A 15,255-nucleotide genomic window follows, 5' to 3' on the forward strand; every position below is an offset into this window, starting at 1 on the left:
TCCCCCCCATCCATATATGGTCACTTCCTGTTGAAGGAAGAAAAAAAAGCAGAATTGATCAAAAGACAAATAGAAACAAGAAAAATACCAGTGAGGAAATAAAGGAATCAAAACAAAAGGAATAACAAAATAGTCTTAACGATGCACTTCGTATTTGAGATTCTTTATTTCTTTATGTGTCAGTACAATTCATATGAAGAACGAAAGATTACGCAAAAGGAAAAAGAGTCCTGAAGATGTAACATCTTGTTCTGCTTACAGTCTCTCAGATATTTTATTATTAAATTCACTTTATCATCTGCCACCAAGGGTTGCGCTTTTGTCAAAAGCCGGTGGAGACGCGGCAAACGACGGCGCGGCGTGAAACACATTCCCATCAGAGAAGTAACAGCACTGGAAATATGAAAATGGAGTTTTATGCAAATCCAGATAGATAGAGAGATAAACAAGAAAGCAGAAAGCCTGTTTGTATTGCCGTGGTTACAGAAGTAAAGCCTTTTTAAAAACATGCAACGCAACCAAGCACTGTGGATCAGCGGACATTTTAGAAGCCCTTCGCGCCGCCACAATTTTTAGGGGGTTCCCATAGAAACAAATTATTTGATTACATTGCATTGGTCATTTATGTGCATATAATATATATTGAAATATTTTCTTTTTTCTGTTTTTGACGTCCCGTAAACACGTGGAACTGCCAGTGTTTTTAGGACTTTGCCTCTGCAAGTGCGAGTCCTACATTCAAAAATATGACTGAAAGTTCAGTCGGTCTGCTTTGAAAAATGAAGGCGGCGAAACGCGTTAGACCAGCGCGGCGGTGACAAGAATCGCCCGTCCCTCGAAGTCATCGAGCAAAACGGGGGAATTATTCGATGAAATCGCCGCTAAAGCATCGAACCTTTGCATTCGTGAGCCATCCCGCGAGGCTCGGGCGATGAGAAGGATGACAGTTCACTTTCACGAGCTGCGTTTCTTTTGACCGTGACATTGAATTTCAGCGATCGGGCCTCACGTTGGAATTTCAGGAAGGTCCCGCCGCTGTTGTTTAGCTTCCCGACACCCGTGTGGCTCGAATGACTCCGGCCTCGACCCCCGGTTCGTCCCTCGACGTCCCTCCGGCTGCTCCTCCGTCCCCCTTTGACTTTTACTTTTTATTTTATCGTTGGCGGGAATAAATCCGGGTGTTTGTCAGATCTCGCAAAGACCAACCTGAGTACGATCAGTTTATGAAAAACAGAATCTTTATCCCTGTGCCATCATGATTAGCAACGCGGCCTTATCCTCCTCCTCTGGCCTCTTTTCATTTTTAATATTTAGTGCAAATTGAGGTCCAGATCGCCGCTCGAAAAACAAAAATCCCTTGGCGTGGGGGGGGGGGGATACATAATTGCCTTACATAAATGTACTATAATATAAGCATAAGAATACCTGAAAGCTTTAAGTATTTGCACATTCCAGAGATGTAACACAACCCTTGGTCTCCAAAGCACAACTGGAAAAGAACTCACGATAACAAGCCTCGGATGCAAAGCGGATAAATAAAGGCGGGGAGGTCGGCGTGGGCGTGTTTGCATTGTGCTTCGTGGCGAGGAGGCAGCGGGGGGTCAGCGGGGGCGCCGGGAGCCCGGTCGGCGTTGTGAGACGTAACCGCCGTCAGATCTCCTCCGGGATGTCCTGAAAATCTGGAAGGGCGAGAGTAAGGGTCACGTTACAAGATAAAAAAAAAAAGAAAATGGAGAAAAACAATATATTGACATGGAAACATGTCATCGCAGATACATTGTGAAAGTGGATCTGAGGCTGCCATCAACTGTCAATCAAAGCAGTCCATTTCAAATAAATAGGAATAAATCTAAAACATCAAAATCCTTGAGCGAAGCAAGGAGAAACAACACACGCCATTGCGTACGGCAAAAAGATGCAGATGCAGAAGGCTGTTTCAACAAAGATGGGAATGCAGACGTAACATTTTGGATTTGAATGAATGATAAACGAGCTATTTTAACATGAAGGAGTTGTTACATTAGATTACATTTATGGTGTTACCGTTACACATGGCCCTTGGTGAAAATTAGCTTGACACCCCTGCTTTCTATCCATTTAGTTCTTGCCTTATTCCCAACTCAGACCGACATAAATAAAACTACAGACTGTCCACTGTGTAAACCCCCCTTTTCATCGAACGTAAAAAACAAACAGCGACACCGTGTGACCTCTGGAGCTCCCGGACGCCGTCCCTTCCTCCTCTTCCTCCTCCTCCTCCTCCTCCTCAGCCTCTTCGTCTGACATCACGTCCACCTCCGCGTCGCTGCCGTCCCGCGGGGCGTCCGGTCGCAGGAGCGTTTCCTGGCCCGCCAGCGGGGAAAGGGCGCCGGCGGGCGCCCCGCCTCCAGGCTGCAGGTGAGAACGGCGGAATCGGTGGGTGACGTTCGCCGCCCTGCTACTTACCGGTGATTCTTTGGTTCTGTGACCCAACTCTGAACTCAATTTGCTCGTTTATCAAATTAAATTTCCCCATGAAAATTAAATAATCCGTTCCGGCCTCTCCGGGTTTTCGTTACATGCGAGAACAATGTACTTTATTAATAGCATATATTCAAAAAACAACAAAAGAGAATCGGGGCAGTTTTTCATCCATCTGGCGCTCTATCGCTTAACTTACTTGCTACACACCTAACGCTACGATGCGATGCTAAACGTAACTCGCACTTTCTCGTCAAATTCTTATTGTCTTAGCAACTGGACTTGAATTTCTTCACTTGAACACGTTTCACTCCTCATCCCTGAGGCTTCTTCAGCGCCGCACTTTATGAGTAACTTCATTTGGTGATGGAGTGAACGTCGCTCCTCTTTTTAAATCCACCAAACCGTCCCGACTGGCTTCTGAATGACTCTTCCAACGCCTCGTTCGTTGACATTCCCGCCGTCCGCTGCACCAAAACCCCATATGTGTCGTAACTATCTCACCGTCAACAACTTCTCCATGTCTTCACGGACGAGTCCACAACACGCACACCTCGCTCATGCTTTCCCGTGTTTTTAAACATTCATCCCGCTCGTTTGTAACTCAGATGTCGGCTCGTATCGCAAAGCGAGAAATCCGCCGAGCGACGACTCGTATCTCGGGAAACCTCGGGCTCGCAAGTCACGGTTCCTCTTCCTTCATGGTTTGGATCTGACGTGCTAAATCATCTTTGTTCCATCTTTTGATCGATTGATCATAACATCGGCACTAAGAATCTGATAAAAGTTAGGGCACCTCCAGCTGCTCCTCAGGCGCCGCCGCTCCGCAGCCCTTCATGTGTCGGACCTGCCTCTCCAGCTTGGCCCGGGCCTTCTCGCTGTCCTTGAAGCGGCTCTCGGCGTCCCGCAGCCTCAGCAGCTCCTCCTGCAGGAGGCTGTGCTGCCTCTGAAGGAGGGCCAGCTCGCCGATGGTCGACCCCGCGCCGGCCTCCCGGCTTCCCCCGTCTCGCCAGAGCGAGCGCCACCCTCCTCCTCCTCCGGCGGTCGGCGAGTCCTGCGGCGGCCGGAGCAGCTCCAGGATGGAGTCTTGTTTGATGACGGCTGCCTGCGGGAGACGATGGAAGCGAGCGCTAGCGTTCGGTGAGCTAATCCAAAAACATTTACAGCCGCATAACATCGAAGAAACTGTTATATTTCTTGCATTCGACCGTGAACGTCCCTTTCCAGCTCACCTGCAGGGCGTGGAGGTAAACGCTGAGGTTCATCAGATGCTGGTAGACTTCCTGTCACATAGAAGGAACACACACATTACCGGTGTCCAACTCACACACACATGCAGTCATTTATTGCATTTTTTGCAGTCATGTCCACGTGAAAACAATAATCCAAAATAATAAAAGGACATTTTTTCTTGATTTATTTTTTTAAATCAATTTAGCAGAATAGGCTGCTTCATTCAAAATCATGCATCCCTCTGCAAGTTCAGTTATCCTGAACTCACAGCAGCTCCAAACTTGTGGAGCTTTACTTTTAAAATGTAAAAAAAAAACAAATTTATAACTCAGACACGAGTATAAAATCCCCTAGCGGCTTTTATCTTGGAGCTCGGACTCACCTTTGCTGCCAGGGAGTCGTGACCCCCGTTGATCATCAGATCCCGATCATCTGGGCAGAAACAAACATACGTATCGTGTAGAAGGAAAACAAAGCATGTTCTCAAAACTCCCGTCAGCCACTTTATGAATTTTAAGACCCACTGGTTTCCGACGCCTCGGTGTGGTTGTGGTGGCAAAGGAGGGGAATGTCCACAGAGGAGCCCAGCAGGAGCTCGCTCAGGCGGTCCACTGAGGAAACACAAGACACCTCACACACTTGGATACCAGAGATACCAGGTGAACAAGAACGGGGACATTAAATCTGGTTATAAAGGCGAGAAGGCTTACTCTAAAAGTAATGTTCATCACTGTTAGCTCAATGCATGCGAAAAGAAAATGATATCTTCACAATTGATATTTGGGGGGCAGGTTAGACCATTTTATGGCAATTTGGCATTTCTCTCCAAATGTTCAACTTATTTTCAGTCGTGCAACATCTTCAAGTGAAGAAATTCAAGTCCACGATGAGAAGACGCCAACAAAAGCTCATTTTAATGTTTGGGTTATTTTATGCAAATTGTGGCTGCAGTTCCGGCAGTGACCACTAGGGGGCGCCCTCCAACCACAGTCCACCGCCCCCGTGGTGAAACTTGTGCGTTACCCTCCGCCGTGGCGTCCAGGAGGAGCTTCTCTGCCCGGGGTGCTTGGGGGGTGTCCGCTCTGAATAAATAACGGGTGATGGGAGGCTGTAGGTCGTCATGGCAACTGGTCACCTGGGCCAGCTCACAGAACAGAGTCACCCTCTCCTGCAGGAGCTCCAGCATCTCCCGGTCCTTGTGCTGCAGGTCGGCTGCGGGGGGAGGAGAGACGGAGGCGATCTTTTCAACATTCCAAATAACCAAATGCTAAATTATAATTTCTCTTTCATGCATGCGTGGAGCATTTGGGGTCATCTAGTATTCGGGGTCAGTCACTTTTTCCCATCTGACCTTTCAGGCGTCTTAGATGGGCCTTGTGTTCAGTCTCGATGAGCGGGAACTCCTCTCTCGAAGGACACCTGAGAGCAAAGTCACATCATGTGTGTGTTTATTCTCATGTGCACGCACACACACACACACACACACACACGCCAACAGTGACCGACCCTAACACGCAGCAGTGTTCTCGGAAAACACGACAACTGCACAATAAACCCAAACTATCGCGACAACCCCGATGTTTTCGTAAATGGCGGTGAGTTCCACCCACTTGCTGACGGCGCGCTGGATCTGGCGAATCCAGACGTTTTTGTCCTCCTTAGAAACGGCGTGGAACTCGTACATCTCGGCCGGGGAGGAGTCGGAGATGAGGAACATGCCTCGGTCCTGAATGGCTATGTCTCTCACGATCAGGTTTTGAAGGGAAAGCACCGGGGGTTTATCCTGGATCACACAAAGGACCAGGGCGGAGAGACAACCCATCCATTTTTGCAAACATTTATCTTAAACTAACTTGGTATATTTTTATTTTCTGTATGTGTGTGTGCGTGTGTATGTGTGGGTGTTCTTACCAGGCATGGAAAGATGTACCTCTGGTCTTTCTCCTGCAGAAACACCAGGATGTCTGTCATCAGTAAGACCTGTACATCTACACATAGACGCCACACACCAAAACACAGTAGTTTTTTCTCATCAGGCAGAACAGAGGCGAGTTGTTCGGTGTTTATGAAAATGGCCGACCCCGTATAAGACGCGGGTGGTTTGGCAGAGTTGATTTTCCATAACGGTTAGCAAATTCGATCGGCGGCTGATTGACAGAGGATGAGGTTCGGGTTTGGATTTATTTTAGGAGGAAACTTTGTCCATGCTGATGTTAAACGCGGCGCACCTTTGAGCCGGGACCCCGGCGTCTTCCAGAACAGGGTTCCTTCGTGGACGAGCTTCCGCCGCAGCAGCTCTGCGGGCCTGAAGAGCCCGCCGTCCCTCACCCTGGCTTCGGCCCGCTGGTCCAGCTTGGCCTGGATCTCCTGCATCCGCTGGGTCTTCTCCAGCTCCTCCATCTGCCGGCCAGGTTAGAGATGTTATTTCTGACTCGATTTCCCTGAAAGCAGCTCTGCAAACTGGCGGGAATCGGGGGGCCGGTCAGTGTGGGAGCAGATGTTTCGTAATGGTCTTTAACTTTAAAACTCTGCTTCTTCTTTCGCAAAAAAGGGCCGGGCGGAAATACCTGCTGGTCTATGGAGCTGAGAAGTTCTCTGATCATCATCAGAGCCTGAGCGAGAGACATCGCCTCTTCTTCGTCGTCTGGAAGACAGAGAGAAAACATCACTGATCCGGTTCTTGTCAAAATCTTCTCGCCGGGATCCTGTCCTGAAGTGGTGGCCCCAGAAGACGGATGGTTCAAGAGAGGATTCAGAGAAGCCATGTCTGAACAATGCTGTGCTGGGATCAATACCAAGATGGATAAATGCACATGGACCAGGAGCTTCTGCACCCTCCAAACAAGATCCAGCCTCAGTCCATGAAACTTTCCAAGTGAAGAAATTCAAGTCCAGTTGCCACAACAAGAAGATTTTGACAAGAATCGCCGTGATTTTTATGATTGAGAACCTCCACAGACATATCACTGTTCCATCATTCTTACCTACAATAACAAAAACTCCCGATCCAAACACTAGGTTGAATTCATTTATGGAGATGTAAAACAGTACTTAGATTTTAATATCAGAAAACGGTAATATTGGAAATATAAAAGTAACATTTACTTCATACTTTCTTTTCAAACACTCAGTAAAGGGTCAAACAGCCTCAACACGGAAACTGAAACTGAAACCGGAAACCCAAAACACATCAAATGAGCGTATGGAGTTGAAATGAACTATCCCGTTTTGTCGTTTACCGGCCCGCAGCTCACCTGTGGTGTTTTCCAGAATGCGCTGAATCAGGACGGGATACTTGGAGATCCGCTGAGTCACCAGTAGGATGCACTCTGGAACACCATGGCAACGCAGCAGAGGCCCACGACTCACCCGCTGCACCCAGAAAAAAACACCATTCAGATTTTTTTTTCTCATTTTATGCGAATGATAAAGCCACAAGCCTTGGCGCGTCCGTCTCACCCGGATGAAGGCCTGGAACCTCTTGTCTCTGGCCAGCAGCTCCTTGTACAGTTTCACAGCCTTCAGGTGGCGACTGCAAAACTCGGCGTACGACTTCTGCAGGTCGTCGGCACTCTGACCAGAGAACTGGTGGAGAACAAACACGCCTTCATTTGCATATTCGGTAACTATTATATGCGCGTGACACTGAGAAACCTCCCCTATTACAATTATGAGGGAGGTGTCGGACGGCCGAGGTCAAACCTGCAATGAGAACACATGAGTAATGCTAATTCAGCAATGAATCAGCGAGCGGTTGTTAACCAAAAGAGTTTGTGTTTCTGCTTGTCCACAAAACGGCAAAGCTGATCTGTCATGTGCTGTCAGGGCAGAGAGCGGACGGGAGGGAGGTGATGCAAAGAACTCGAGTCACATCTCGTCTGCGGCAGCGAGAGGGGAACAGAAACCGAAGAGACAGCCTTCGAATAGAGACACGATTGTTAAGATTAATGGAAATCAGCAGTGAAATCTACGCCGAGCAGGCGCGATGCAACTGAAGCTAGCAACTTCCCGGCCCGCCGAGGCTCCGGATTCCAACAAATCGAATTTGATCCCAAATCCAGACGCTCACCTGCTCCAGCAGTATATCCCCCAGGCGGTGGATGGTGAAGTTACAGCTGGAACCGTGTTGCAGGCTGCTGTTTCTCCGCATGAGGAGCTGCGCCAGGAAGTGAGAGTGTATCCCGGTCAGCTGGTCCAAGCAGGGGAACATGGCGTGGACGGTGCTGGGCTCCAGCAGAAGCTCCTCCAGCATGCCCTGCCTGAAGACCCGCTCCATGATCCGCAACGTCCTCATGTGATGCAGCTCTGTCTGGATTAGCTCTGAGGATACACACACACACATACACACACAGCAAAATAATTGCCAAAGTGGATGTCTGCTATCTTAGGATGACTTGAGTTGGAAGATATTTCATCATCCACTCACCATAAATGACGTCCTGCCTCCTGATGATGTTTTTGCGGTGTGCTTGCAGGTAGTTGCTGTCCACGGCCATGCTCCACGAGTCCGCCTCAAACTCCTGGCCCTCCAGCTCCATCTCCTCCAGCAGCGAAGAGTAGTACAAGTCCCCTTAACCAGAGCGCATCATCAGCATCAGGGTCAAAGAAACACAGCAGCGTGAAGATCGATGTTATCACGCGTATTAAGTTGCTTGTTTTAATTCAAGGTTGCTCCTCTGGAATACGTCTCACACTCTCTGAGTTTGGTCAAATCGTCCATTTCTTATCTCATTTATCAGCTCGTTTCACTAAAGATGTGTAACCTTAACCCTTGAGTGTCTTTCCACCCCGTTAAAGCCGCGCCGCTGAGTTTTGGATGCTGGGATACCGTCGTCGTTGAGGGACTCCATGGACATGGCTTTGTTTCGGAAGCTGAGGGAGTCCGTGGACTGAGACAGGATCCGGCGCAGACCCAGCGGAGAGTCATCGTTCAGCGTTCTAAAACAAACAAACACAGATAAATACACGTGCAAACCCAAGGAACATCGAACGACACAAGCGTTGTGGGAAAACTGAAATCAGGATCTACGGGAACCAATTAAAACACATCTTATTGAGATAATTTTTTAAAAATTGTAATTGTCCAACAGGCTGTAGGGAATATTATAATAACAGACTGGATAAGACTGCTGTCAAATTCAAGGATGTTTGTATTTCAGTAAAAGGTAAGTTTACAAGTGGCAAATCAATAATTAAACAGTTGAGTACTCAAAGATTTAATGCAAAATATGAGACACAATGAAGCTATTAAGTCAATCTCAATTGACAATTTTAATCCGAATGGACGTATATGTGACGGTGCTCATGATTTTATCCAAGTTTTAAATACGTCATCAGATCAGGCAGATCAAGTCACGGCGGATAAAGAAACGTTTTTTTAGAGGTGCGTCTTTTCAGTGTGAATCTGCAGGAGGAACTCAAGGCCTCCGTTCACTTGTACTGGAGCTGCTGAATAAAGCAGAAAAAAAAAGACATAACCTTCAACATTGTGCAGAGAGAGAAAGCACTCCTGATTCTCAGCCCAGACCAGCCTGGAAGAAATAATCCATGTTGCAGCCAGGGGACGTTGTGATCACCTGGTTGCCCCCTTTCTTGCTTTTCTTTTTGTTTGACCGCTGGAGAGATGTTACTTTATTGCTCTGCCTTATTCCTGCATCCACTTTTTTTTCTCCTTTTTCTAATTTACTCTGCAGCTGCTGTCTGATAAAGAAAAAGAAAAAAAAAACGCCTCACCCCACAATGTTGTTGGTGGAGACGCTCTTGGACAAGGACAGGCTGGAGCGACCGCGGCGAGAGCCCAGGAACGACTGTCGGATGCTGTCGGAGTGGTAGATGGCTGAGCTGGGACGGTCGCGCATGACTGGGGCTACGACAGCGGGTAAAAAAAGAAATCGGTGTATAACGAGAGGGAGCTTTTTGGAGGGAAGCACTGAAAGACAAGAAGAAGTGATGATACTCCGACACATTGCGTTCCAACGGTATGTCTTACTTTTTGTACGCAGCGCCACGCTCTGCAGGGCCGAGTTGTTCCTCACCAGGGCTATCCTCTGCTGCTGTGTGAGGGAGACACAAAGTTCTCCACTTTACACAAAAGTTCCCCCCGTGGAGACAGAGATTCTTGGATTCCATTTGTTAAATCTGATGCCTCATCTTGTTCTGAGGTGATTTTTAACAGGAAATGCGCTTTGACGGCAGCATTTTATGTCCTTGGAAGTTGGGGTGCACCTCAAAATCTGACATGCTTCCCTCTTTCAGCATTTTCGAAAAGCAAATCTTAAATGTTTTGAATCCGAGACGGTGTAGTTTTCGTCTCGGGCCATTTTCGGATGACCTGGTTGTTTATACCACCATTCATATCGTCGTTCGTCCATGTGGTGATCGAACAAAACACATTTACGGGTAAAAAAATAATCTTTATTCCAGTCACGAGTGTTGGCTGGATGGTTGTGAGTCGCGGCCCGTCTTACCCTCTGCTTCACTTTGGCACAGTTTGGCAGCGTGTCTCGACAGCGGTTGTGGATGGTGATGTTGCATGCTAGAAAAAAAGGTTAAAAACACAAAAGCAGAATTTGAGAGCGTTGTATCATATGTTTGTTCGTGTGTTTTTGAAGTAATGGCTCCTATTTCTAATTACACAAAATCAAGTCTCAGTCGGATCAAAAGCTTGGAAAGATAAAATGATAGTTTCAAAATCTTCCAGTTACAGTGGGCAGCTTGTTGAGACAAATATGTGTTCAAGGTGGTATATTATTCCAAGAAATAGCAGCGAGGAAATGTTCCTTTCCATATTGCGTGAACATTTGACTGTAATACTGAGACAGATTTCATGTGAGATGTTTCCGCCTCCTCGCTGTGGATGCGGCAGTGTGTTACTTGCTCGGGCAGCTGAGGGCCTCCTTGGCGGTGATGCTCTTGTTGCAAGCGGAGCACAGCGTCGTTCCCGACACCGTCAGGGATGTGAAGAGGTGACCGTTGCTGTAGCGGGCCTCCCTCTCTCTGGCTGCCTTCTCCTGCTCCCTCATTCGCTCTCTTTCTTTGTTCTAGGGGGAAATCAGCAACGGCAACCAAACAAAAAAAAACAGGAACTGAATATGAAAATGCGCTAGTGCATCTCGAAGGGTCCACGGGAAGACCCTGAACACACCACCAAAAAAATAAAGAAAAATGCAATCGAATAAACGTGTACCTTTTTTAGAAAACCAGGCGGCGTACACGTCGCCATGTCGTTGGTCACAAGAGCTACTTTGTATTTCTATTTTACAAATTCACTCACATATCAAAAGGCAAAAACAAAAAAACAGAATTGTATTTTATATCATAAAAGTCGATTGGCTTCTGTGTCGTGTCCTCTATCATGTCAGGTTCGGCCACGGATTAATTCCATATTGGTTTTACCACATGCGTTGCGGTTTACTTTGACAAAACTATGAACTTTGTGGCTCAAAGAACATGAAACCCGACCCAAGCGTATGAAACTCAGAATTGCGATAAATAATACGGTTTGAACTTTATGACTAGATGCAACACCAACCTTTCTATGATGAAGCGCGGTGCTATTTGTCTTTGGTCAAATGTGTCGCGATGCCACACGCTGTCGGTCCCCACGCTCGAATCAGTCATAATCCAAAAATAAAATGCAAAGGCAGGTTGTAGAGTCGCTTGCAATAAACTGACGCCTCTGGAGAATTTGGCTTTGGTGTTTCCTGCAGCACGAGCCCCTCCTTAAAATATTCTCTGTTTCAGTTTCGACCTGCTCTCTCACCATAAAACCTAAACCCAGAATACAAGTTGTTGTTATGGTGGGGTCTCCTGAAAGTAGGGCGCCCAAACTGCCAAGTAGGCTCAGACGTGTGCTTCTTTGCCCCAAAGAGTTCTTTTCAGTCACAAAGTTGTGTGATTGCAAGACATACACCACTAGTTAGAGAAGTATTGTGCAAAGTAGGTAGGGGTGAATAACGTCATTGTTCTTTTGAATCAGTGGCTGCAGATGTTTGGTAACAGCTTTGCAGGGTGTGAAATTTTAGAATCAAGAAATTCATCATCACCCGCAAGTCTGATTCCCCAGAAATGTCAACATATATGCCAGATGTCATGCCATCTAAAGAATTTGAAATATTCATCTTCCTCTGGGTTAATCTCAGAGCACCTTCCCGGTGCCAAGTGGTGTAAAAACATCCAGCACAGAGACAAATGTACCTGTATTCACTCAGAGTGGCTGGTATTTTAAGTAGAGGCAGACTAAATAGTGTACTTTTGAGAAAGGGAGCATTTGTGTGTAGAATTCTCCAGTTTTAGGACAGAGGAAATTGGTCTGGTAACCCAGATTGATTCCCGCTGGGCTTCCTGGCACCCTGGGTGATTTAAGTTTAGCCTTCCTGACCAACATATGAGTGGCAGTGCCACAGTGAGATGGATGTAATCAAATAAAAGGAAACACACACAAAAAATAGGAATGTATGATAATGGGAGTTTATGTCATTTTTTTTAAACTGAATAGCTTTTATTGGCCCCTGACAGTGTGCTATGTTTGCACAGATACCACTTAGCTTCCTTTAGTATCTTGCTAACGGTAGTTAAGCTAATACCGAGCATCTTAGCTTCCTGTATTAGCCTCAAAGTGGAAACATGAACGGAGACAGCAAGTGCTAGCACCAATGGTAGCGGTGGGTTGTTCCAGGAATTGGAATACGATATTTTGAGTAAAGTAGGCCTTCAAAAAAATATACATTTTCCTGGAATCTTATGATTTTGTGAATTTAAATATCATTTTTATTGTTATAGTGTCACAAATATCGCGTTAAGTAAGGCTGACGTCGCGTTTGTTAGCTAACTTCAGTTGCTTGCTAACACTCAGCTATCGGTAGCTAGGCTAATAACGTGTGTTTAGCTTTCTATATTAGCAGCGTAGGAGGAATTGGAATGCGATATTGTCTATGAAGTACGTGTTATATGATCATGCATTTTGCTGAGAGTTTACTATGGCCATTTGAGTCGCTATGAAAAAGCCACCAATGTGCTACTAGCGGTTAAAGATACGCAACTGAGGGCATATAGATTAGCCGTTTCCGGTAGCTTGCTAACACACAGCCAGTAGTACTAAAGCTAAAACGAAGGACTGTAGCATCCTTTATTAGCAGCAAAAAGCAGATATTAACTTGGGTTCGTAGCTATGGTAACCCTGGCGCTGACAGGAATATTGTGAATTAATTTTCCAGTCATACATTTTGCTGGGCGGTTATGTTATTGAAAATTTACCGGCTTTTTTTTTTTTTTTTACTGTCAATGTCTTTTTGGAGTACGAGCAGTAAATGGGAGAAGAAAAACTAACTGAGGCTTGAGCAGCCAAATGCTAGCATCTGTGGTGGCAGCAGGGTGTCACAGGAATTGGAATTGACAATTTTGAAAATTGCTATATGTTGTTTAAAATACATATTGCAGGGAGCTCATATATGCTTTTTGTCAGTTTGTAGGTAATGTAATATAGTAGTAGCAAATAGCCAAATATGTCTTGAGCAGCCAATGGCAGAAGCTAGCTTGGCAGTGGAATGTATCAGGAATTGGAGGGAGGTTTTGTTACATTTGTAAGGATTATATAATTTTACATTTTTCTTTCTAACAGCTAATAGACACTGACATGGATGAATATGAAGGTTTCAAGTGTGAAATGTATTGTCCCATCTTATACCATCCTGGGTCCTAACACCTACTAGCTTATTGTGCCACCAAAGGTGTGCCACCTCGTTAGTTTTCGCAGTATGAAGCTACAAAAGGCTTGGATTAACAAGGTCTTTTTTTTTTTTATTAAAGTGAAGGACCAGAACATGCTGAAAGGATTTGGGCGACTGGGATGAGACACTCGTGGACAGAGCCGGCGCTCCCGTCCCTGAGAGGAGGGTTACATCGGGTTGGACCCCTGAAGCCAGCCTTTTCATATCCCAGGTAAAACATATGATATCTATCCAGAAGCATGCAGATCCAGGGACCACATACCCCATTCTTACTCAAGAAATGGATGACTGTGTGTATTAGAGAGGCTGAAGAGTACAGTTTGCAGCTTATAGCGCTCTGCAAATTGCCTGACCTTGGAAAATCCATCCATCCATTACATTATTAACCTGCTTTATCACGTCTCTGCTATTTTTGTAACGAGAGGGGCACTTTGCAAATGTCTGCACAAGCAACAGCCTAGCAGATCCAGCCCTGAGTGCATTTTTTATCACTTATATCTATGAATACATATTTTTTAAGGCCTTGTCACATACAGTGGTAATATTGTGCATGCACACTCACTCACTCACTCACTCACTTACTCACTCTCTCTCTCTCTCTCTCTTTCTCTCTCTCTCACACACACACACACACACACAGACACACAAACACACACACACGCACACACCTACTGCCATTTCTATGGCAACAGTTGCTGTAGTCAACTATCTAGTGTGTGAGATTGGTGTATGTGTGCAGGCAAAGATGCACACCGCCACCCCCACCACCACCACCTACACACACAAATACATACATAGTTAGCCTGGTTGAGTGTTGGAAGTGATATATGAGCAGCACAGGCCCGAGAGGCCCGGGTTCCTCTTATAGAGACCTGGGCCTGTGTCACAATCAGGAAATGGCTGGTCACCGAGTACACAATAACAAAGAATGGCAAAGAAATAAAGGAAGTTACAAAAAGAAAGAAGGACAAGAACGAAGCAATAGCACCATTAGCTAGAATCTCTGTGCAATTACTGCACACATACGTTGATAGTAATTCCTCTCATTTGTTAAGTTGCAATATTTGTCACATTTAAGTTGGCTGCCCTGTCAATACACTGCATCTGGAGTGTCATTTGCAATTTTTGGTGTTATCACTATCTTCTTCACTCAGTGATGTATAGAATGCAAACTCACCCGCAGGTTAATCTCCCTCATCCTCTCCTGGCGCAGTTTCGACAGATTGGTCACTCTGGACATCCTCAAAGATGACGGGATGGCAAAAAATTAAAAGAAGAAAAATGGTAAAGAAACCGTCAGCGCGTCGAGATAAGAGTATCCACAATTATGTTTGTGTTCGTTCTTTACGAACCACTCTGGTCGCCTCCAAAGACAAAATAAGTGAAAAATCTTTTTGCACCGGCCAACTGTAATGTGCTTCTGCTCCTAGTGAAGTGTCTGTTCCTGTGAGAAATCTGACTTCTGAATCATCGCCGCCCCCTCACGCACACACACACATGCACACACACAGTGTGTTGAGCTATCCGTGAATGCCTGGTAGACTATTATTTGCTCTTTCCAACATCCCAATATGATACCATTTTTCAAAAATCCATTGCTTTCGCTTTGACTTTTGACACCCGGGCAACGAAAGGGGGGATTCCTTTTTAATCAACTTGCAATTCAACCTAAATTATGTTTAGTCATTTGGCATCTTGTTTCGGAATATGATGAGCCTCATTTGTCATGCTTGGTAGTCAAATAGGACTTTAATTTGTTTTTTTATCTGTTAATTCATGTTAGTTACAGTGACTCTGGTTACATTTCGTCTTTATGTAGTGTTTACTGAAAAGA

The 15,255-nt window shown here is 45.8% G+C and overlaps 1 protein-coding gene across 2 annotated transcripts; it reads right to left on the bottom strand.

Annotated features, from left to right (window-relative positions):
• Positions 1 to 648: 648 nt before the first annotated feature.
• Positions 649 to 14,809, bottom strand: arhgef2a (Rho guanine nucleotide exchange factor (GEF) 2a). Of its 2 annotated transcripts, none has more exons than XM_086171578.1 (22): positions 14,599 to 14,809; positions 10,571 to 10,733; positions 10,161 to 10,228; positions 9,683 to 9,743; positions 9,427 to 9,559; positions 8,522 to 8,631; positions 8,120 to 8,263; positions 7,763 to 8,013; positions 7,153 to 7,278; positions 6,948 to 7,065; positions 6,261 to 6,337; positions 5,922 to 6,093; positions 5,605 to 5,681; positions 5,304 to 5,476; positions 5,045 to 5,112; positions 4,717 to 4,905; positions 4,218 to 4,304; positions 4,076 to 4,125; positions 3,693 to 3,743; positions 3,257 to 3,565; positions 2,211 to 2,391; positions 649 to 1,679 (listed from the first exon to the last, which is right to left on the bottom strand). In XM_086171578.1, exons 1-22 carry the CDS (start codon positions 14,659 to 14,661, stop codon positions 1,651 to 1,653), a joined length of 2,700 nt encoding a protein of 899 aa, XP_086027704.1. In that variant the 5' UTR covers positions 14,662 to 14,809; the 3' UTR covers positions 649 to 1,650. The 2 variants fall into 2 exon arrangements, with proteins under 2 accessions (XP_086027704.1, XP_086027703.1); XM_086171577.1 differs by having other exon boundaries at positions 9,683 to 9,746.
• Positions 14,810 to 15,255: the final 446 nt, after the last annotated feature.

The sequence above is a fragment of the Fistularia commersonii genome, chromosome 24 (genome assembly GCF_037954325.1).
Source record: "Fistularia commersonii isolate RoL2024-O1a breed Wild chromosome 24, RoL_Fcom_v1.0, whole genome shotgun sequence".
NCBI classification, from domain to species: domain Eukaryota; kingdom Metazoa; phylum Chordata; class Actinopteri; order Syngnathiformes; family Fistulariidae; genus Fistularia; species Fistularia commersonii.